We start from the raw sequence: 22,736 nt of genomic DNA on the forward strand, positions 1-22,736 counted from the left end.
TATCAATCAATGAAGTTCTTCTTGCTTTTATATCAAGTTGTTTTTTTTTTGAGTTTTTTGTCTAGGGTGATTCCCAAGTATTTGGCACTATCAGACAGATATTTGTATCATAATAAATTATAGTTTAAAAATACTAAAAATCATAATCAACATAAAATTAAATAATTCTTGACATGAACATAGAATTGTTAATGAGAAAACGAGGTATGCTTTCTATGACATTTTTAAATTAACTTTTCGTTTTTCAACCAATAGATCTGAGACTGATAACCTTTCCAGGGACTGTCTAAATCTTTTTCGATTATTGTGAATTAGGAACTCCTTTTCCATTATTCCTTCCCTTTCTTTCCTCATTTTCTTAATAAGCTCGTACGTTTTTCTAAGTTAGCTCAAATGGTAAAGATTTTTGCGCGTAACCTGTTAGATCTAGATTTGATACCTATTCCAGGTCTTCCGAATAATTCATTTACCTAACAGCTAAAAATGGTAATTTAAGACTTTATGTCACTAGTTTTATTCCGAAATACATATTTTTTATGAAAATGTCATTGAAAGCACCCCACGCTTTCATAATTTTATGATAGTGACATATAATTTCTTAGGATTTTTGAAATGTAATTAATTTTTCACTTTTCAGTATAAGTAACTCTAAAAGCGTGTTTGAACTGTATTTTATATTTTTGTATTTAGTTCAATTTACTATTTTGAGTATGTACAGATGTGTTTATAGTTGCATTTCGATTTTGTAAGTCTGAGACTGCGCTCTTACGTAATTCGCCCACTAGTTCTATCTTTTTTAGACTCGTACATAGGATACAAAAAAAATTTATGAATAATAGCGAATCTAATCATATATTTGAACCGAATTATCGAATTGTCGGCAGTCTTGGACAACTGTGCGAAGCTTAAATTGAATAAGATCCTTACAAGTAGGGTGAAATCAAGGACAAAAAGTCAGTTACAAACATACAGATGAAAATAATAAAAACGTGTTGAAAATATGTCCTTACAAGAATTCCTCACAAAAATCGATCTACAGTATTTTCATAAAATCTAATAATACTTCCATATATCGGTGGGGGACTATTTTTTTGTGACTCACACAGTATAATATCAAATTATCTTTTATCTTATATTTACATAAATATTGAAAATAAACCGATTCTTATTTTTATTTTGATGTTTATGTTGTAGGTGATCCATTAATTAATATAATTATACAAATTGTCATAAAGTCCGAAACGTCGTTTTTTACCAGTTTTCGCAACTAATTTTTCATCATTAGAAACAAAGAATCAAAATGATTTATCTAGAAAAACCTAAGAAAATACTAGAGAATTAAATTTCGACTTTATTACTTTATTGTGCTCTTTGGATAAACGCTTTAATGTTTTTTTTAGGTCTACATATACGGACTCACATAAATGGCAGTCATCAACAGCCGCATTCGCCAACTTATGGCGGATATAGCAGCCCCAGTCCTAATAATTATTATCATCGTGACACTTCACCTTCGTACCAATATGGGAGATTCGACGCAAGTGCCCTTCATATAGCACACGCCTTGAAACAAACGGAATTACAAAAATCGTACAAAGTACATAGGGAAAAACCAATAGATTGTTATTTGGTGAGTGAAGCCCATTTTATGTTTTACTTCATTGGAATGGAATTATCTAACGTGATTCCGATTGATTGACACCATATTGTCTTTTTATGAAAACTTTTACAACCACAACGGCTTTGAAAAACACGATTCTTCAAGAAGACACAACTATCTTAAGTGAATATTTCCAAATGTTCGACAATTATTAATCATGCAATCAATTTATTTGTATAAACTCAACATCAAATAAAAGGACACTTCATATCTTTTGTAATCAAAGCTAATTATCAATAATGTGTTTGTTTTGTGAGTAATTTGATTATTAGAATGTAGGGTGTTAGTCCATTGTACTAATCCCTTCATGATGAGTATACTTTTAAATAAGATTTAATTTACGGTTTTCGCAAACATTCAAACATCTTTCATTCTCAACTAAATAAATTAGAAGAATATCATCATTTACAGTTTTTTAGAGATCTCGCCGAGTATTATGAAAATAAAATGTTTTTAACACAATTCTCATCCTAATTTGCGTTTTTTTCGAAAAGTATTATAGAAAATATCGTTTATTACACGTCCAGAAATGGATTTTTCCATGCTTGCATGACTTCCCCATGAGAATTTATCATCCTCAATTCAAGACTTCTTATGAAGTGTTTTATGTTCACATAAACATAAAACAAATGGTGAAACTTCTATTGATTTATTTGTTGTATATTAGAAATTTCTCTGCTTTTATGACTGTATTAACGTCACTAGTTGGTGTGTGATTCATGTCGAGAAATTCACGAAAATTATTAATACCGATACATATAATATTATCAGTATGATAAATGATAATTTTTGGTGTTGTTTTTTCTTAAATGAATATCCTTTTTTTTCTTTTTGTCTATAAAAATTACTGATCCATTCACATAAAAGGAACATTCATACAAAAAATAAATATTGAATGAAAAGTTTGCATTAGTCTGGGTCATTTCTATTTATTTCCTGTTCTGAATGTATTCTGTAAACTGAAATTTATGATGTTTCAGAACGCGAAAAAGGAAATTCTTTGTTCAATTTTTTGTTTAGTCGTAGGATTTGAATTGATATGATCTAAAATTGCTACTTCTTCAATTGCAGTTGTTTTCATAATTTTTTTGCATTTTTAAATTAGCTTCTGATTCCGTTTGTTCTAATACTTATGAAAATTAAAATTAGGTGTTTCGTAAAACACCTGAATTTAACAACTAATAACAATGTCTACTTTACTAATTTGTTTTAATTCACTTTTAATGTGACAGCAAAAATTCGCAATTAGCAAACCATAAGCGTTACGCTTCGTTTTTAAGTTTCTGTTTTTGCAAAGACTGGTAGACTGCTAAGTAAATGGAATTGAAATTATTTATAAACTTACACGTCTGAGGACAAGCCATGTAGTCCTTAAGTGATTGGGCAGCTTTCTTAAATCTTACTTTCGAATTTCTAATGGAATTTAGGTGGACAATTGAAATTAAGTCTATCCTGGTCTACCAAACGCCACCTTTCTATTAAGAGTTTTTTTGTATTATAAAATAACCGCTGGACTGTCAAGAAGGGGGTGTTATGGTGATAAAACCTTCGAAGAGACTTTGATGCAGTGGTTTGATGAAGCCGAAGATAACGCAAATGATACAGACGAAATCCTAGAAGATCACTAGTTACAATATGAACATGGGACTGCCTCTGAACCTGCTAATGACCTGTGCGAAGTAACCACGCCAAGCCACACAATTTTTCTTGAAATTTGGCGTTGGACAAACCATAATTTCATTCAAATAAGCATCGGGTAGGAAAAGAAGCGAATAATATAAAAAAATGTGATTTGGTGGAATTGAAAACTTTTCCTAGTGCTATTGATTTTTATTGTTTTTAATACACATCATGAAAATAAACAAACTCTTATTGTTTATTATAAAAAAGAAAAAATTGATCGATATACTAGAGATAGCAATGAGTCTAATGCACCAAGGAGTAAATGTTAAGCGAAAAAATGTGTCAAAAAATGGAAGAAAGAAGAATATGGAGGATGCTTTGAATTGTTATCTATGATTCTGTCTGCTAACCAAGTTAAACCAGGGTATAATCGAACAATGGCCACTTGTCCATTTTTATCATAAAACTTTCTTTTAATAAAATTTGCCGCTCCAGACAGATCCAAAGGGGATCACTAATAATTATTAAAGTCACTCTCATTTCTTTCAATTGAAAAGTATAGAATAAATATCATTTTGCTTTTGTTCTGTGAATAATTGTTTTAATAATAATTATCGATTTTTAATTTGATATGGTTGCGCCCCCTTTAGGCTAAAATACACTGCTATAGACAATGAATTTTTACTGGTATCTTATGGTATTTTATTCGATAATTTTCACTAAGCTACAGAAAAAAATAAGTTGGCTGTTTCCTCCTAGGTTAGTTTTTCAAGTTAGTAGTTTCAAAATATACTATAATTAATTTTTTTGCTAATTGTTTATGGAGAAATAAGTCCTTGTACTGTGTTCGATATATATCCATTAGAAAAACTGAACATTCTACTTTCTATTAATCAATTTATCGAGCATACGAGCGATTTAATGATTCAGATTTAACTAATAGTTTCACTTTTCTCACACACTTCTGCGACATTATTTGCATAATTGCAAGATCAATGATCTAAAGATTCTTCCTCTGGATTAGATTAAACCGAATTGATAAAAAGTATATCAAATTACACTTTCTACCAACACTGATGTCGTCGACCCATTTTTAAGGATATATGTAGTAATTCAAGTGGAAGTATGTAGACGAAAGGCTAGGAGCGGATATGAAATTGAAAGTTGTGTTCAGTCTCATACTTTATATATACAGGACATTACATAAGTAAAGAATAAAATTGTGGGAACAAACAACAAGACCACCACAATTTTCTTAAATACAATGTTTCTTCTTGAAAAACAATATCAACTCATTTGTAATAATTCAATTTATTCAAAGATATGTATGTATTCGGTGCATTTGTATGGTAAATTTCTACAAATGGAATGTGTTATACAACAAAACAATCAGTTACTGTTTTCAACATTCCATGATACTAAAGAGCTAGAGCTCTCGCCATTAACACTAACTATTGATCACAAAATTATGTATTTATTTATTTACTACTATTTACGCGAATTATTTCCTCAGTATTATTCGATTAAGTAACTGGTTTTACTTTGGCGATTTCAAGGGGTTAGTTTTTTGTGTAATTTTATGGTTTATCTATACTTTTAAATGAATCGCTGATACTGAAAATTAAATATTGTGATGCGGACCTGGACAAGTTGTTTGCTATTCAGTTTGCAGTAGGGCGGCTCTTATATCTTTTTGTAAAGATATTTAATGATTACCACAAAAAAATGGATGCAGAGGTTGGAAAATAATCCGGCGTCCTCAATCGACGTTTGAGAGACACTATCTACACAAGCATGGGAAAAAAACTTCAAGATTAGTTAGTTACCAAAGATTGGAGTGAAATTTTGGTTTAAAAATAATTAGAAATTTATTTTAGTTTGTTTTCAACCCACTCACAAATTAAGTTGCACGCCTTTTATATCGACGTGCTAAATGATATTGAAGTGGCACTGAACTCTCACCATTTATAGTGTGACTATATTACATTTCCTGTACCGATAAGATTTATTCAATTATGTGATACATTTATCTGGAAACAGAAATTTTTCAAAATATTAGTCTTCGTTAATATTATGATAAATTTTTTTTTATATTTCCATTCTTCAAAGTCCATTCTTGTTATGTTAAAGACTAATTTCCAATAGAATTCTAGTTTTGCAAAACTAAGTATTCAGAGAATTTGTTTAGTATCAACATTTAAAACTCTTATGTAGTTCTCCACATAGTCCAGTGAATACAGTAGTGATAAAAGCAGTTTTTTCCTATTACAGAGTGAGTTCAAAAGTATAATTGGTCTCATTTTAAAGGTAATCGTCTAATTGACGACCTCATGCAAGGGGTTCGCTGCTGGGTATAGCAGAGTCACAGACAAATGTGTTTAAGTTCACCCAGGCAACCAGCAAAAAACAATCCCGTTCGTGTTGTTTTTCCAAGAAAATTTTACAAATCTGAATTTTTTGCATATGCAGTTAAAAAGTAGAGACTCTAACGAGTAAAATGCACTTTCTTTTGTCCAGAAATGTTGAGTTTTCAAGGAGACATAGCAGTTTCTTTTTCGGCCGGGGAGGTAATTTCCCTCAGACTCTACGTGGGGCGAGTAAGATGCGACCTCGAAGCTTGAGCTCATTTTACAAAGAAATGACAGCTCTTAGGAAAAAATCACAGGAAACCTTTTTTGTAGAAAATTTCTTAAACTACATTTTTGATCCGTTCACTTTTTCCGAAATTTAACATAGATTTTGAGTTATTTGCAAAATTCGGAATTTTGAAAATTTGAACAAAAATATATCGCTTAGCGGCCTGAGAACTACCTAAATCCAGAAAACCAGAGGCTGTGGTCACTGGACTAAATGTGAAATAATGTTTAGTTTACCAACTGGGTGTTCTCTTAACTAAATGAAAATTACACGTTATAAACTGATTTATATTAGGAGCGTTAGTAGATTCACACTCGTGAATCTTGCTTTAGAGTCCATCGGATTCGGAATTTCAGCTGTCTTCACCAATATTTATTATTACTGGTTCAAAATCTACATTCAACAATTTTCGTTCTTGACTAAATCAATCCTTCAATTTTTTTTATCAACATAACAATGACATTTACAATTTATTTTCGATTCATTTAAGTAATTTGTGATAGTTTTCATTAAAGACAACATTATTGGCTTTCAACGAAATGATATTCCATGTTTTTTGACGAAATGGACGAACTTTAAGCTGTCTTCATCAATATTTATTATCACTGGTTCGATATCTACATTCATCAAATTTCGTTGTCGACTAAACCGATCCTTCTATATTTTTTTCAGTATGTCTAGCACAATTATCCCAAGCATTTACACTACAATTTTCCAAAGCCTCTTTCCAGAAAACACCTTAGCGCCCTCGAATCTAAGTTTATCAAAGTTGGAGTGAAATTTTGGTTTAAAAATAATCAAAAATTTATTTTAGTTTCTTTTCAATCCACTCACAAATTGAGTCAAAAGCCTTTTGTGCTTTTTTATTGGCGAACACGATACATCAGTGTTTGTGGTATTATCAGTTTGCACTTGTTTATATCGAGAGAAGTCTCTTCTTCTAACTTTTATATTTTTATGTCCCATACGATCATTGCTGAGAGCAGGATTGGGTCTGTCATCAGAGAGATGGAGCGGATCGCTTTCAATAGCATCATTACTATAATTAACCCACTCACCTGCGTTTGAAGTATGCGTAACATTTGATGACTATTGTTGTTAAATGTTAATAAACAATAAGTATTATTAGATTGACTGCTATTTGCTATTTGCTTTATGCTCGGCCTTCATCGCTGTTTCTTTGCCTGAAATCTCCCTTACTTCTTGAGCCCCTTTGCGCCTCATGAATTCGTCGATTAATCGACTCTTCACGAATTCAGAGGTGAGGTCTGATTCGGGCCTACTCTCCAAAGCCGTAGTGAGAGTGTCGTAAGACTCCGGCAAACTCGATAAATAGAAACAAGCAATTACGTCGTCCTTCATTTCTACGCCTAGTGCAGCGAGCTTATCAAAATATTCTGACATTTTCGCAACGTGAGCTTCCATGTCTCCCCTCTCTTCGAGAGTCATGCGAACAACGCGCTTTAAAAGGTGTACCTTATTTGAAGTTGTATTCTTTTGGTGATGTGACTTCAATGCCTCCCATTGATCGTGCGCCGTTTTCTTCTCCTTGATGAATCGCAATTGGCTATCTTCAACTGTCAAGCCAATCACGACTTGAGCGTCTTGATCCTTCTTCTGCCAAGCGGTAACGGCTGTAGCAGTAGCTGCGCCAGCAGCAGCGATCGCGGCGGTGTCGGCTCCGGCTGCGGGAGGAACTGTAGTGGCCGCATCTTTATCTTGACGAACCACGTCCCACAAACCGTCTTTTATCAATAGCAACTTCACTTTGAAACTCCATGTGGAGTAATTGTCACTGTTCAATTTTTGCACGTTATACCTTACGCTTTCTGCCATCGTGCGAAAAATTCACTTTACTTTAGTTCACTTCAGTGCTTAACCTGTTGTTAAATGTTAATAAACAATAAGTATTATTAGATTGACTTTATTAATAATACATAAATGAAGCACAATAATACATGAATAAAAGTATGCACGTAACGCAGTATATAAAATGCACTTGAAAAAGTCTTTCGTTTAATTATAAATGAATGGACTGTAAAAAACACTGATAACTGGATGTGAACTGCTGAATGCGACTGGCTGTCGCGTGGGCTGGTGGCGGACTGACCGTGGTGGGTCATCCTTCGGGGCTCTTCAGACGGAAGGGGAAGAGCAATAAAATTTGGCTCTCTTGGTTTCCCGTCTACCTGGCATTTTCATTTCGCACAGGCACAATTATATTTAGTGTGCGCATCGTTGCTATACTCCAACAACTATATTTTGGATTTCTTAGCGACATCTTTTTCAGGTTTGATACTTAAAAATTTGAGGCAAATCTGAATCTTAAGTTCCCGGCCAACATCTTCCACTTCATATGATTCTCCATATCAGTTTCAAAATGGAATACAAAAACATAGAATACTATTACGATCCAGTCTTTATATTTAAATTTAAATATTTTGTGAATGTTTGTTCTGCAAGAGTCCATACATCGAATTAAGGTAACCCTAATTTAGCTTCCAGGCCACCAGGCTTTACCAGGCAAAAACTGGACCAGAGCACGTCCGTGGCCTTACGAGATGCGACATTAAGAACGAACTGAACGAATGGTTAAAGAATCTTAGTGGAGAAACACTCCAAGCCTAAGATAATCTAAAAGATTCCACATCCGCTAAGAAATCTGAAGAATTTCTCGTAATGAAGACAAACGATATGAAACAACTGCAGATTCTGCGAACAAGCCATGGACACAGCAGAGCATCTACTCTGTGAATGTACAGCCTATTTCGTTAAAAAGCTCCAGTACCTTGAAGGAGTAGGGAAGTGGGACATAAAGACCCCAAAAAAATAGCCTCGTTTGGGAGCAGAACAATAAGATGTAAAGTATTGTAGAAAATATCTTTTAGGTATAGGTGCAGAGTTGCTGTAAAGCCAAAACGACTCCCCAAAAACAATATACTCAATTTTATGATGATTAAACGTTATCCTCTCTTATTTTTATTAAGCATTCACAAGTATTGACCATATAAAGATTTGATTGAAGATAAAAAGTAATGTTCTACCTAATCGTAACCAGTACGACAATTGTCGTACTGTTACACAATTATTTTTTATGGATAATAACTAATATTTAAAGAGTAGATAAACTGTTAAAAAAAAAGAAAATCTTGTTCTACATATATGTACTTTTAGTATTTCTTTAATGGTAAGTACCTAGAAAGCTACTGATTCGATTGTGAATACACAATTCCACTTCTATCTTGTTATGGAAGGTACACGGTGATGATCATTCACTCTTCATGCAGGAAGTGCACTTCTCGATAACGTCCGTTCTATGTGTATTTAACTGCATTGTTTGTCAGTTATATCAACATTACATTATGTATTTTATAACGAAATACCTATCTTATGTATAATTTTGTTATACACTGGAAAACGTAGTCACGCCAATTAAATATTTCAAGGTCGGAAAACATAATTTAAACAATGGAATCACCGAACCCGACATTTTGAAAAAACACCTGATAGGGCTGCTATCAAATGACCATTGTAAAAAATTGTGTCGAATAAAGTGAACCTTGATTTATTTATTCGCGAGTGTATGATAAAATAATGCACAAATTTCATAAAAAGTGAAATATTTATGTTCAAGAAAAAAGAAAAATCACATCAAACAGTTCATTTTATTCAGTGACAAAAATCATCAATGGTTTTGCAAATAGGTTGTTTACAATATTTTCAAAAGCTTGTTTTTCTGCATTTTAAAAAAATAATTTGAGTATGGGTCACAAGGAAACATCAAACAAAAAAATAAATAAGAATCTCGATTCATTTTAGTAATAATTACAGTTTTCGATAATAATAATTAGTTCCATTAAGTTTTCTAAATTGCCTAGTCGCTTAACGGAGCCCCGACTGTTCTACAGAAAAAAAACAAGGGGTGTAAGATTAAGTCACTTATCTAACCATTAATCGACGACTTATTATTCACCAAACTGGGCATCCATAAATCTTAGAACATTAAGATAATGTAGAGGTAAACATTCTCATTGGTACCACTGGAATCAAAGTTTTTCCTATTATTCGGATCTGGAAATGCCGCAATTAGTACTGCTGTATCAAGATGCTCCAAATATCGCTCAACTGTTGAATTCTCGTGAAAGAAATACGAACGATTCGTACCCAAAGATTTTGTAGCTAATTGAACTTTATATGGGTGCAATTTTTGTTTCTTTCAAAACTTTATTACTACCGACTGACTAACATTTTGACAATTTCTGTTGTAGTTGTATGAGTATCGTCTTCTATCCAATAACAGTAAGATATCTAGCTTTCCATCATTGTTCATTTCTGGTCTTCCAGCTTTTGGAGATTACCTCATGCTTTCCGTTGCGGTGAATTTTGTAACAATTCTGTTTATTATACTTCTAGCAATTGTCTTTTATAATGCGTTTTGCATTTTTTTTCAAATGAACGTTGTACGTTGTATATAAATTATACAGTGCACTCAAACGCGATCTAGGTCTGGTGTGAAATTTGTCTCGTTCTAAGAGATATAATCGTTGTGAGAACTGAGATAGGAATACAGTGCTAAATTAGCACAATCAAGGGGACAATAATTTTTAAAAAAAATTGTTTTTATTCATATAGCAATTTGAAAATATAGTAAATAACAATTGGCATTTCTTCATTATCTTTAATATATTATGTGACATAGAAACCTTAATGTTTCACTTCGCTAATAATTAGTAGTTTATTATATGTGAGTAATTCAAACTTTGCTTCAATCGGGTGAGGTTAATCTAAATGGCTTCGTTACTGCAAAGAAGACATACTCCTAATCAGACTATTGATATCTTCTTGAGGTATCTCGTTACCTGTCACCTATCTTATCTTACTTCGAAGAGTCATCAGAGTTTGGAGTGTACATAGTGAATTCCTTAAAATTTCACCGATTATATCCTAAACATATTTAATTCAGGAAAAATCGGGTATCTTAATGATCAAGGTAGAGACAATTTTGTGCCACATCGAAGTATTAAAAGGTTTTAATAGTCGGATTTTTAATAACCTGAGGTGCATTCATATTATCTCTCAAGAAATTGAAGGAAACCTTGAAAGATAAGCATACCATTACTCCAACAGTGCGATGTACTTGTCACTTAAAAAATGATTGAGAGTCCCAATATTGCGACTCATCTTCCTTGCTCGACTTTCATACATATTTAGGCAGTACTCGAACTCGTCATTCAAGTCGATGAATAATACCATTCTCAAGAATTCGAGTCGAAATATTATTCTCCCGAGATTAACATAAATCTGATAAGTGGATTAATTTCAATTATATTTACTTGATCTAGCTCTCTCCGAGTACTTTTTGTTAACAAACTTGAAAAATTGCTAAATGGATGATGATTTGAATAACTGAGAGATGATAGCAGCGGTAAATGCTATTTTACTGAAATTTTCTGTGTAGCTTAATCATGCAAACCTTTTTTCTATTCCTGATTTCACGTTAGATCACTAAATTCAATAATTCTCCATGTTCGTCCTTTTTGGTCTCATTTCTGACAACATTTCTCGGAATTTTCTCTTTAAAACAACATTTCGAACCGCTAAACTTGATTGAACTGTATTCTGAGTCAAGCCAATTCCGTGTCCTGGTTTCTATGCGACTGAGTTTATAAAATCCATAAACCTACTATTTTGAATTCTCAATTTCATTGTGGTTGCAGTAATTTGGGTTGGAATATTCATTTTGTACCCAAAAAGTCGTACGACGTTGTTCGTTACCTAATTGACACTTTTTCTTGTTCAGATTTCGTACACTCATTGATTTTTTTATTCCATGCATTTATGGTAATATTGGTTCTCCTCTCTTTATATTCTCCTGTAGGATCCACTTCATTATTTTTTTTGGCAATCTTTCCTCTCCGAAGCTTTCCATCAATATTTTTTATTGTATCGTTTCTGATTGGATCTAATCTTGACGTTCTATTTGCTCCAGGGCGTCCATTTCCATGGTTTCTATTTTTTCTAGTTTTCCACGTTTCCCTTCCATATTCCCAATCATTGCAATGTAGATTCTAAGTTCTCGTTGCTTTCTTATTTCAGTATTCCATTAAGTGAACCGTGTCCCCATTCTTCATTTAGTTTGAAAGCTATGTATTCTTACTCATATCGTATTTAAATGCGATAAATTTTGCAGTCTATGCACTAAAAAATAATAAAATATGCACAAAAATTTGGAAAATACACATTTTGTACATTGATATTCTCAGAAACAAACAAAAATTAATTCCAAATTTAACGCTCAGTATTTTATTCTAAAATTATATTTTATGGGGTTATATTTATTTGGTCCAAATAACATGCACTTTTTGCAATATTTGCAATATACGTATTTTGCATTAGTATTGAACTATAGTTGGGATAATCAATAACGAATGGCAGTTTCCATTTTTTGTAATTAAAAGTAGAAACCAAATATTAAAAAACTATTGATTTCTGTGTCAGATGAATAATGAAAATATTTGTACTCAATACGCGATTACTACTTGTGTAATAAATTTATTTAATGTCAATTTTCATAGATGCTATAAACATAAGAATAGGTGTGTCATTTTAATAAGTTTATTATTTAAAAAAAAACCATTATAGTATGTACCATAAATGCATGACCAATACCCAGTCACAATATAATCAATCGAAAACAAATACCCACGCCCCTTATAGTATAAATAACGCCCAAATATTTGATAAAAAAATGACGTGGCGTCATATTCACAACTTCATCAAGCTTGAACCGACTCCTTTACAGGTTATATTCGCTAAGTAGATATGATTATTACAATATTTTTCAGAATACCAAAACATACTAACAGCGTCGCGTAGGCAAGTTTTATCGAGAGGCAAACGCATATTTTACATTTTAAAACATACAAATCATACGAAGATAAAAATTTATTCACAATTTCCGCAAATTTATTATAATAGTTCATAGACTTTTCTTTTATACAGTGTCAGTCAATTAGATTAAAAACATGTCCAATCTGACGTTGTTTTGACATATAAATTATATCTAGGAAATATTTTTCTAGTACAATAAAAATAACTAACTTTCTATAAGTGTGTAGAGATGTTCTTAAGGCCGCTTAACATTATGCAAGACAACGTGCAATGCAATGCAAGATGCATTATTTCTTGATCAAAAGTATGCACAAATGAGTTTCTAATCTACTAATATTACGTTTTATTTTCATTAGGAGTTTTTCAAATGTTTCTTCATCCATACTCAACTAATTTTTCTATGTTTTTCTCGTCTAATTCTCTAGCTAATCTGTCCATCAGACTCCAAAAGCAAATCAGAGGCAGATATAATTATTGCCAGTGATGCACCGGTCACTTTTTTCTTGTTTACTTTAAGTAGCTTTGTTATTTTCAATTTCAAACTGCCCACAAAATATTAAATAAAGTTTGAGGTTAGGAAATTGTTTACTTTTACTTTTGGAATTTTGATTAGTGGCAACCATGACGAATATAGCATGTCAAACGACATGTATATGTAATATTTTGACGTTTCAAGGAATTGCATGCAATTTCTTGCACGTTTTCTTGCACCATGTCATGCGGCCTTTATCGAAAGGGTTGTAGACAATGTAAGTATGCTTTATTTAGGTTAATAAAGTATTTTTCATTAAAGTAACGAATATATTTCAAATTACAATTCTTGAAATGAGCGTAATATTCAACATCAGGCTTATACTGAGATGCTAGTGGAGGAAATAAATCGATGTAAATGCTCGAAGAACTTGTTAACGTTGTTGGTCAATTCTTCTATGTCTGATGATTATGAATCTGCGCGTTCCTCTTCGTTCTAATTGTCTGTTCAACTCGTGACTGTTCCGATTGTGATTCACGTAACTGCGCCGTGCTCATACGCAAATCTGCATTGTTCGCCTGATCTTCGTGGTCTTATATCTTGCTCCCTTTGCGTCTTGCTAGCATTACTGACTGTACAATAACCTATAAATAAATCAAATACTCATCGGTGAAAAACAGTGACTTAATATTGTATTCCTTTGCTTATTATTCGACTTACCTTACATAATAAAACGCGTACACGTTTCTGTTTTGATTTAAAACTATTTGCAAAAAATGTTAAGTACAATATGTACAGGTACGATACTGGCCGTTGTTGACGGAGACACACAACACGTGTTTATTTACATGAGAGTAAAAACCGTCGTTTCAGTTATTGTTCTGGAAATTAATGATAAATTGTATAGAAAAATCAAATCAATCAAACATAATTAGAAGAAATTGAAATGATAAATTCTGAATAAGAATTCATCGTACTCCAATTATTATATTTTCATTACCATCGTGCAACCCTATTGCGAATCTGTGGATAAAATAAAAATTTTGCTAAAAAATTAAAATTTATAATCAACAAATAGAAAATAAGGGTTGATCTTAAACAAAGATTAGTAGAGATAGAGAGGTAGTTCTTATTTTTTCTTTAATAGTAACCTTTTAATAACGAAATCTCTTCTTGAGATGCTGAGCTCTAGCTCTCATCCCACTTCTTCAGTGGTCTCCGAGCGTTTGGCGTCTGTTTTTTGCCCAATGTAAAATAAAGTTTTGTTTGTCTTTCTGTGAGACAAATCATTGAAAATTTTGTTGATAAATTACCTTTATTTTTAGATCTTTATCAATGAAAATTTCCTGCACCAAACTGGAACTAGTCGAAACGTAAATATTATATCCTTTTAAACGGAATCTTAATTGGTAGAGACCTAAAATGAAGACCATATGAAAGAATTAAGAAATTTAAGAAAATTATGAAAAATTATACCTGAAATGTATCGACTGCGTTTCAGGATTGAATTGTGAATGATTAATAACCATTATCGACCTTGAATATGTACTCTTGTCTAAATTACTTTCACCAGAAGTCGACGACAGTATTTTTATGATGGGTGTTCTGTGTTATAAATTCAGCAATCCAGTTGGCGTACTTTTGAAGGACGTTGATTGGAAATTCATCACCAAGCTGCAGGCTATTTATCGAGGTGTCCTAGTTAATACATAACGAGGCGTCTATTTACAATAATCGAGAGTTATAACAAATACACTTTATTTTATTGCTGAAATTCAGTTTCACACGCCCATTTTACGTGAATTAGAATCTTCTTTTACAAATCGGCAACTTCGCAATTAATTTATCGCGCTATAACAAAATGATAATGGAATCACTATTTTAAAAGAAAGCAATTCATTCCAATATAATTAATAAAACTTCGTACGAGAACAAGGAAAAACCTTCATCACATCGTAATGGAAAAAGTGTACTTCCACCATAATAACATGTTCTCTCCACGATCAAATTACTCGAATTGTGTTCTGGAATTAACAGCATATGATCTACATTGGCTACCTGTAGAATGGCAAAATGGCCACTTGGCTGAACTATGTCGAATTGTTGGAATGATTTGACGATGAACTGAAGAGAAAACGACTCCATTAGCAAAGGAAAAACTGTACTCCCACCATGACAATGCGCTCTCTCCACGACCAAATAACTCGAATTGGGCTACGAACTGATTCCCTATCCACCGATTTCATTCACATAGAGGTTTATTCAATTATGTGCTTGTTTCAGATTCTGTCTCACTGTTTTTTGAATATTCCAGTCAAACATCTTCCGTTTTAGTTTCGTACCCAATCTCTCAAGTGGTTATACTTTTTACTATTCTAAAATTTTTTTCGCTTCAAAAGGGTACATCTAAATTCAGATGGTGATTGCTCGTATGATGGGTCTTTCCTATAATACCCACCCCTTTCCGAGATATCACCCTTAAAAGGTGGTGACTAAAATTGGTTTTTTATTTTTCTTATACAATTTCAGTGAAGCGATAAACTGTAATTTTTTATCTTTTTATTTATGTCTTACAAAAATTGGTGAATCTGTGAAGCAGAAAGTAAAGGAGTTACAGAATGAATAATTTATAATACCTTGGATCGTAAAGCTAAACATACCACATACATGTAGCTGTAAAACGTAATAGCTGGAAGCGAACAACATGGTTAATTCCTTAAAAACTAAACACAAAGGTTATAGAGATGGATTCAATGAAGAAGTTGGTAGGGTTGCAAAAAGAAACCATTGAGTTGTTTTAATTATATCTAACGAATGCGAGAGAAAAAGCAACATCCTAAAAGCATAAATAGAAGAAGAAATAGCAAAGATTATAGTTGACAAAATTATATGGATCAGGAAAATTAAAGATGTAAAGAAAACGTTGTGAGGAATTTGAAAAGAGACATAATTTAAAATTAATGGAGCTTTAGCAATGAGAATTGAAAGTAATTGCATCGTGAAATGAAAAATTGACATCACTCTTTGAAATAGGGAAGGTAAACAAAATTTTTTGCCTTTTCGTTCGCTATTCAAAGATTACTGAATGAATGAACTACAGTATCATGCATATGAAGCGCCAACTCTTCTAAACATGTAAAATTCCAAGAATTGAAGTAGATTGTAAAATTTACTAATTTGGAAATCGTACATAATATTAAATTGTATTAAAAGAAACAATTTGTTATTTATCTTCATCACTTCAGTTCTTATTTCTCTTTCCAACTAAAGAATTTCACTGTCAACTTTCTTTTATGAAACTTTTAATTCCAATTGATGTTTATACGCTTACCATATTTATTTTGAATCGAAAGAATAGAAACTGTCGTTATTTGATCGAATGATAATGTGAGTCTAGTCAACTGACATCGATCTTAATTAATTGTGATTCAAGCTTGTTCAGACACCTGTGTTATTAAACATGTGCCAATCACATTCTAATATTAAGTTATATTTTTTATCAAGAATGTTTCATTTTATAGACTCCGTAATTTCCCAATTTCGATTCTAGGTTCGAAACATTTTACAACATTGACACATAAGACGTGCAGCTCGCGGCTTATTTATTGAAGTTTCTATAATTGTTCTTGTTTTACATAATAAATGATAATTATATAATACATAATCGCATTCAAAGTGTCAATACAAATATTTTTACGAGCTTCTTTCAGTTACAGTTTCAAGTAAAGTTTCAGAACAATACTTTGTCTATTTTTACATCGATCATTTTCTTACAATGAAATACAAAACAACCCCTATACAAACAAGAGCCACGGCTACACTGGTTTGTCTACAGAGACGGTAGATATTATATATTAATACCAGACAGTAGTTAACCTTTGGAGCATGTCTACTTTTTCTGTAGCAGTCTTAATCTCGTTACTTAATGGCCACACCTCGTATTATAATTCTTTGAATCCTTTTGTAATTGTTAGTAATTTCGATAATACGTATTATTACAGGACCGAGATGAGCAGAAAAAATTAGAAATGAGACATAGAAAAGAAGAAGACGACCTGTATAGAAAGTTCCAAAGGCAAAGAGAAGAAGAAGAGAAACGAATTAGGGATGAATTCAGGGTAAGTTGAGGAAACTTTGAATAAGTTTAGAGTTTTGTATATACAGTGTGACCTAACAAAATCTATTAGAGCTTGCTAGAGCTGAACATATATACTAAAGCTCCTAAACATTAATGGATATACTTTAAACATTTATCCAATAATATATTGTTGGATGTATTCGAAAGCATTGAGATTATTATATGTGAGAACAGTTTAAATAATGACAAAGGGATCATTCCTTACAGCCCACTCTATAGTTTAGTACTCAAGAAATAAATATGAGTATTCCCACTAAGGAAGTTTTCCCACCGGAATTGCTTTCCGCGAGGGAAGGTAGGAAATTTAGTAGTAGTAACTCAAATTAATGGGTTTTAGTTCTGAAGACGATAACTTGGTTATCGAAACGCGTCTCAGACAGTGTAATTGTAAGTGTTACTGTACTGGTAGTTTGAACAGTTTAATTAGTATCTATATGAAAAGATAACAATATTTATGATGAATTAATTGAGCCAGTTATTATTGATTTCAATAACTTCTTTTTACGAGTATGAAGCAGAAGAACTCTTCTAGTACCAACTATTTCTTATTTATTTTGTTATTTATCGTCAATACTACTTCATTTAAAACATAAAATTTTCTGAACTGCACTCATACCTAATAACGTTTCTAATAGTATAGAAAATCATTACATCATCCATTTTGTTTCAATATAATCAGTAATTTTTTAAGCCGTATAGGATTTGATTTAAAAAAAAACACAAATTGTTGAAATCTTTATTGTAATTGATAGAACAATCAGTATAATTTGATGTTTGAAGATGATTCCATGCAAATATTGGCAGCGGCTCCGCTTTAGATAGCCCAAGAGCAAGGTCCAATTTTAGCACACTCTCTCCAACATATCGTCGGTATTCCAGTGCATCAATTGCTATTGGTTTATCTCTGATCTCTGCAGACATTAACCTTAGCATGGTCCTACAAGAAATAGTCCAAAGGCGTTAAATCACACGATCTATGCGGCCAATTAACGGGCCCTAAAAGTGAAATCAACTGTTTACAGAAGGCGGCTCTCAATTTGGCATGTGGCACCGTTGAAACCACATGTCGGGCATGTCCAATTTTTCCATTTTGTACAAAAAAATCGTCAATCATCACACGGTAGCGCTCGCCATTCATAGTAACGTTCCGGCCATCGTTGCTTTTGAAGAAATACGGCCCATAATCCACACCAAACAGTGACTTTTTCGGAATGCATTGGTAGCTCTTGGAATGCTTCTAACTGGTCTTCACTCCAGATACAACAATTTTGCTTGTTTTCGTATCCATTTAACCAGAAATGAGCTTCGTTATTGAACACAATTTGCATATCTTTGCTAGCGCCCATTCACGAAATGTTAGACGTTGTGGGAGATCGTGTGGCTTCAATTCTTGCACCAGCCATACCATATGAGGTTTTACACCCAAATCCTTTCGCAAAATTTTCCACGTAGTGGAGTAACAGAGGCCCAATTGCTGCGAATCGACATTTCACGGTCATCAGTAACACAGCCGCAATATTTTCTTCGGTCCTCACTGTACGTTTGCGTGTTTGTCCAATAGTGTAAACTGGGTTAGAAATTTAGTCACAAGCTTCCGAATAATTCCCTCAATAGGCTGTCCAAACAGCCCATAAATTGGAAAAAGTGCGCGATGCACTTTCTTAACCGAGCATGAATTTTCATAGTAAAATTCAATAATTTTCAAGAGCTGTTCGTTCGTTAAGTCGATTCATGATTAAGTTAAAGACCAAACTGAACAAGTTTGACAATCACACACGATTCACGCAGTGTTGCCAAAAAGATACCAGCCATAAAATCACTCGGTACAAGTTTGAATATTCACGCTGAATATAAGTTGGATATACGATACTAAATTCAAAATTCGCCACCAGCAATTATAGCTTTCTAATGATTAAATGAGTTTAGAAACTGATTAGGTATTTATTGAGTTTATCCATATCAGATAAACATACAAATTATTACTTCATCCAATTCATAATTTTCAATTCAATACTGAATTTGCTTGATTTGCAACCAACGATAATATGGTAAAATTAATATTCTAATTACCCCTTCGAAATAATTTTTTTTCTGAATTAAAATAATTCTATGACCTTGTTCGTTTTAATTGTTTATGTTTTATAGACCACATCAACAGTTTTAAACGCCATTTGAATAACAATGACGGTAATTATCTTTAGAAATCATCTTTTCCCTCCAAGATGTATTGGGCATTTTCATTATAATGTAATAGAATGTTTATACAGGGAGTTCCGTGGCAAAAAATTCGGGAGTGAGTAGATGACGTGAAAATAATGCTGTATATGAGACAAATTTGTTTCGAACGACCCTTCGTTTCTGAGTTATAGGCCATCAAATTTGCGAAATCAGAACTTTTATTTAAGTATCTTCGAATTTCAAAATTGTTGGTACAAATAAGCCATATATTCCACCAGCAATGGCTGCATAGAAAACGCAAAAAGAATTATCTACTTTGTTTGGCTCTCATAAAAAAATAACAATTGTGACAGTGCAGAGGAAAAACCCAAACTAACTGAGTTTTATAACTGGTCAAAAGCTGGAGTAGACACAATGTAAAAAATACTTGATACATATACTAAATCAAAATTCTACTCTAGTTTTTTACTATAATATTTTCGAAGTCGTCTGCCATACACCATATATTCTGTAATATGAGAATAATAAAATGTTTGCTAAAAAATCGTGAGAGATGGACTCCATTCGTTGAAAATCGTTCGTTAGATTTACAAATCACGTCTCAAAGAAAAAGTCAAGTAGAAATTTTCTTCATAGAGCTATCAATCCATAAGTACATCCAATAATTCAAAAAATATTGCCGCAAAACTAGAAAAATATTAAGAATCCTATATTTGTGATGAACATTACAACTACGACATGTGAAGGGTGTTTTGTTGATAAAATTTACTTTCATCTTCATGTGGTTTTGTATTATTATAAAAAGTGAAAAAAAAAAGCAAAAATTAGGCGTTAATATTCACAATACTGTTTTTGTTGTATTGTGAGTGAGATTGTCCGAATTTTCAGTAAATGTGCGATGTACTGCACTTTTTAAAAGGCCTATTATATGGCATTTTCAATAGAAGAAAAGACAACATTCCTGTAGTCGTCAACCCATTTGGTCAAACACAGCGATGTTAGTCTTCGCAGGCAATAATTTACTTAACGATGGAGCAGTCTAAACGAGAGTAGAATCTAGTTCAACATTCATACTGGTTGAGCTAAATGCTTTCCAAATAAAAGTGTACTGAACTACATGGGGTCTTCAAAATTGAAACATATGATGTATAGATTGTTTACTTTCTGATACAGTGGTATTTTTCAAGCAACTACCGCCATCTCTAGGTCAAGCCACGTACTTCTGGCACTTTCATTGTGTAATATCAATATTACCATATAAATATGATAACGAATTTATCATCCGTATCAAATGAATGCAAAATAAATATTATTATTAAAGTTTTTTTTGAAATTCGTATCGTAATATCAAAATAGTAGCTATAATATTAATTATATTATAATATATATAATATTAATTACTATTTATGGTATTTTTAGGATGAATGGGAAAAAGAACTTGAAAGGCTGACATCAAAATTCGAGAGGGAAATGCAAATGAAGAGGAAACGAGATGATCAAAACATTTTGACGTTAAGACATCAGCAAGAGAGGGAGGACTTAGAAAAAAATATGACGCTTAGAAGAGACAAGAAAAAAGAATCGCTTACTAGGAAAATGTTAGAACATGAGAGGTGAGTAAGTTTTAGAAGTTACTTTTCTAAAACTTCACCTTGTGAATAATATACTATAATATTCAATGCTTTTATTCTTTGGATTCGAGTTAATAATGGAATAATTTCCTTTCAGGATTAGAGCTTTTGAAAAATGATAATACTACTGAAATATTGTCCTCTCGTTTAAATAATTTTGTCAATATTATAACCTAGCAACAGATTCATCGACAAAACGAAATTATTTTATCACTTGGCACACAATCATTTAAATAATAAATGTAAATGTAGAAATATGCAAAATAAGACATTTGATTAACTTCACGTTCGTCATTAAAAATAAGTTGTCAATATCGCTAATTAAATAATCATCATTTTGGTATGTACTAATAGAATGGGTTTTTCATCTTTTTACATTCTTCTATTCATTTCGCTTCGTCATTTTTTTGTTTGTATGTGAATGTATTTTTTAATTTCTTAATATTCCATCGATATTGAAATAATTGAAACCACAAAAGTGAAATGATACGACCACTTAAGACAGATGGAGAATGTGAGACAGGTCAAGGAATATCTGGGAACGAAGAAGACACGAGGAAAAGTTCAGAACAAGTCAACCAACCACATAGGATCAAGCAAACAAAAGATTAACGAATAAAAGCACTATAAGCTCCACGTTAAAATAAATATTTTTGGACAATTATCTTCTTATTAGCCCCCATATTAAGCCTTCTACATTCGTCACGTAATTCAAATTTTACCTTGAGAATTTATTCCACGCAGATCCCTTTATTTTCGATCGAACATTCGATCAGAGTCTTGTCTTCACGGAAAAATGACTTCAAATGCTTTGAGATAAAGAAAATAGCAGAATTAGAACTGAAAACTTTATTACGAATTGGTAATGCTTAAAAATGTAATATAAGATGGTAAAATTTGATAAGAAGCTTGGATGGTTAATTAGTTTTCCAAATTGTGAAAGAAGACATTGGACCTCGCGCCTTCGACGGAATCACGACCAATTAGGGGTAAAGTTGCATAAACCTACCGAAACAAGTCTTCAATATCCAATTTCATAAAGGATCCGTGGAAAACGAGTGTCACCAGTAAATAAAATTAAAAGTTCAATATAATTTTCTTTAATAATATCTATATAAAATTGCCATTATTTCACATACATATTCTCAATTCCGTGAAAGCAAAAGAAATTGCTTCCCTGCACTTTACGAACATACTACCACTTTTGAAAAGATATTGTTCCTTGTTAACATCATGTATCATTAAATAATTAAATAAAAAACATTATTTTTTAGGGCGGCAACGGCGGCGTTGGTAGAAAAACAAAGTCATGAAATGTTGGAACTTATCAATGAAAAACGTAGTGAATTCATGCAAGCCGAATCTTTGTATCTAGATCACAACGACAGTTACAATGAGGAAGTTCAGCCCTATCCTAGCCTCGCTCCTGTACCCGCTCCACCAGCACTAAGCAAATTTCAGGTAACATAATTAGCAGTTTAATCATCGAGGTTTATGGAAAAGAGG

The 22,736-nt window shown here is 32.4% G+C and overlaps 1 protein-coding gene across 2 annotated transcripts in view; it reads left to right on the forward strand.

Moving 5' to 3' along the window:
- Nucleotides 1-22,736, forward strand: part of LOC130440723 (hillarin) — a 46,247-nt gene that overhangs the window by 11,556 nt on the left and 11,955 nt on the right. For both annotated transcript variants that reach the window (XM_056774024.1, XM_056774025.1), the window contains exons 3-6: nucleotides 1,401-1,630; nucleotides 17,285-17,401; nucleotides 21,019-21,212; nucleotides 22,505-22,691. In XM_056774024.1, coding sequence (XP_056630002.1) covers nucleotides 1,401-1,630; nucleotides 17,285-17,401; nucleotides 21,019-21,212; nucleotides 22,505-22,691 — 728 coding nt within the window. The remainder of the gene's footprint in view (nucleotides 1-1,400; nucleotides 1,631-17,284; nucleotides 17,402-21,018; nucleotides 21,213-22,504; nucleotides 22,692-22,736) is intronic.

The sequence above is a fragment of the Diorhabda sublineata genome, chromosome 2 (genome assembly GCF_026230105.1).
Source record: "Diorhabda sublineata isolate icDioSubl1.1 chromosome 2, icDioSubl1.1, whole genome shotgun sequence".
NCBI classification, from domain to species: domain Eukaryota; kingdom Metazoa; phylum Arthropoda; class Insecta; order Coleoptera; family Chrysomelidae; genus Diorhabda; species Diorhabda sublineata.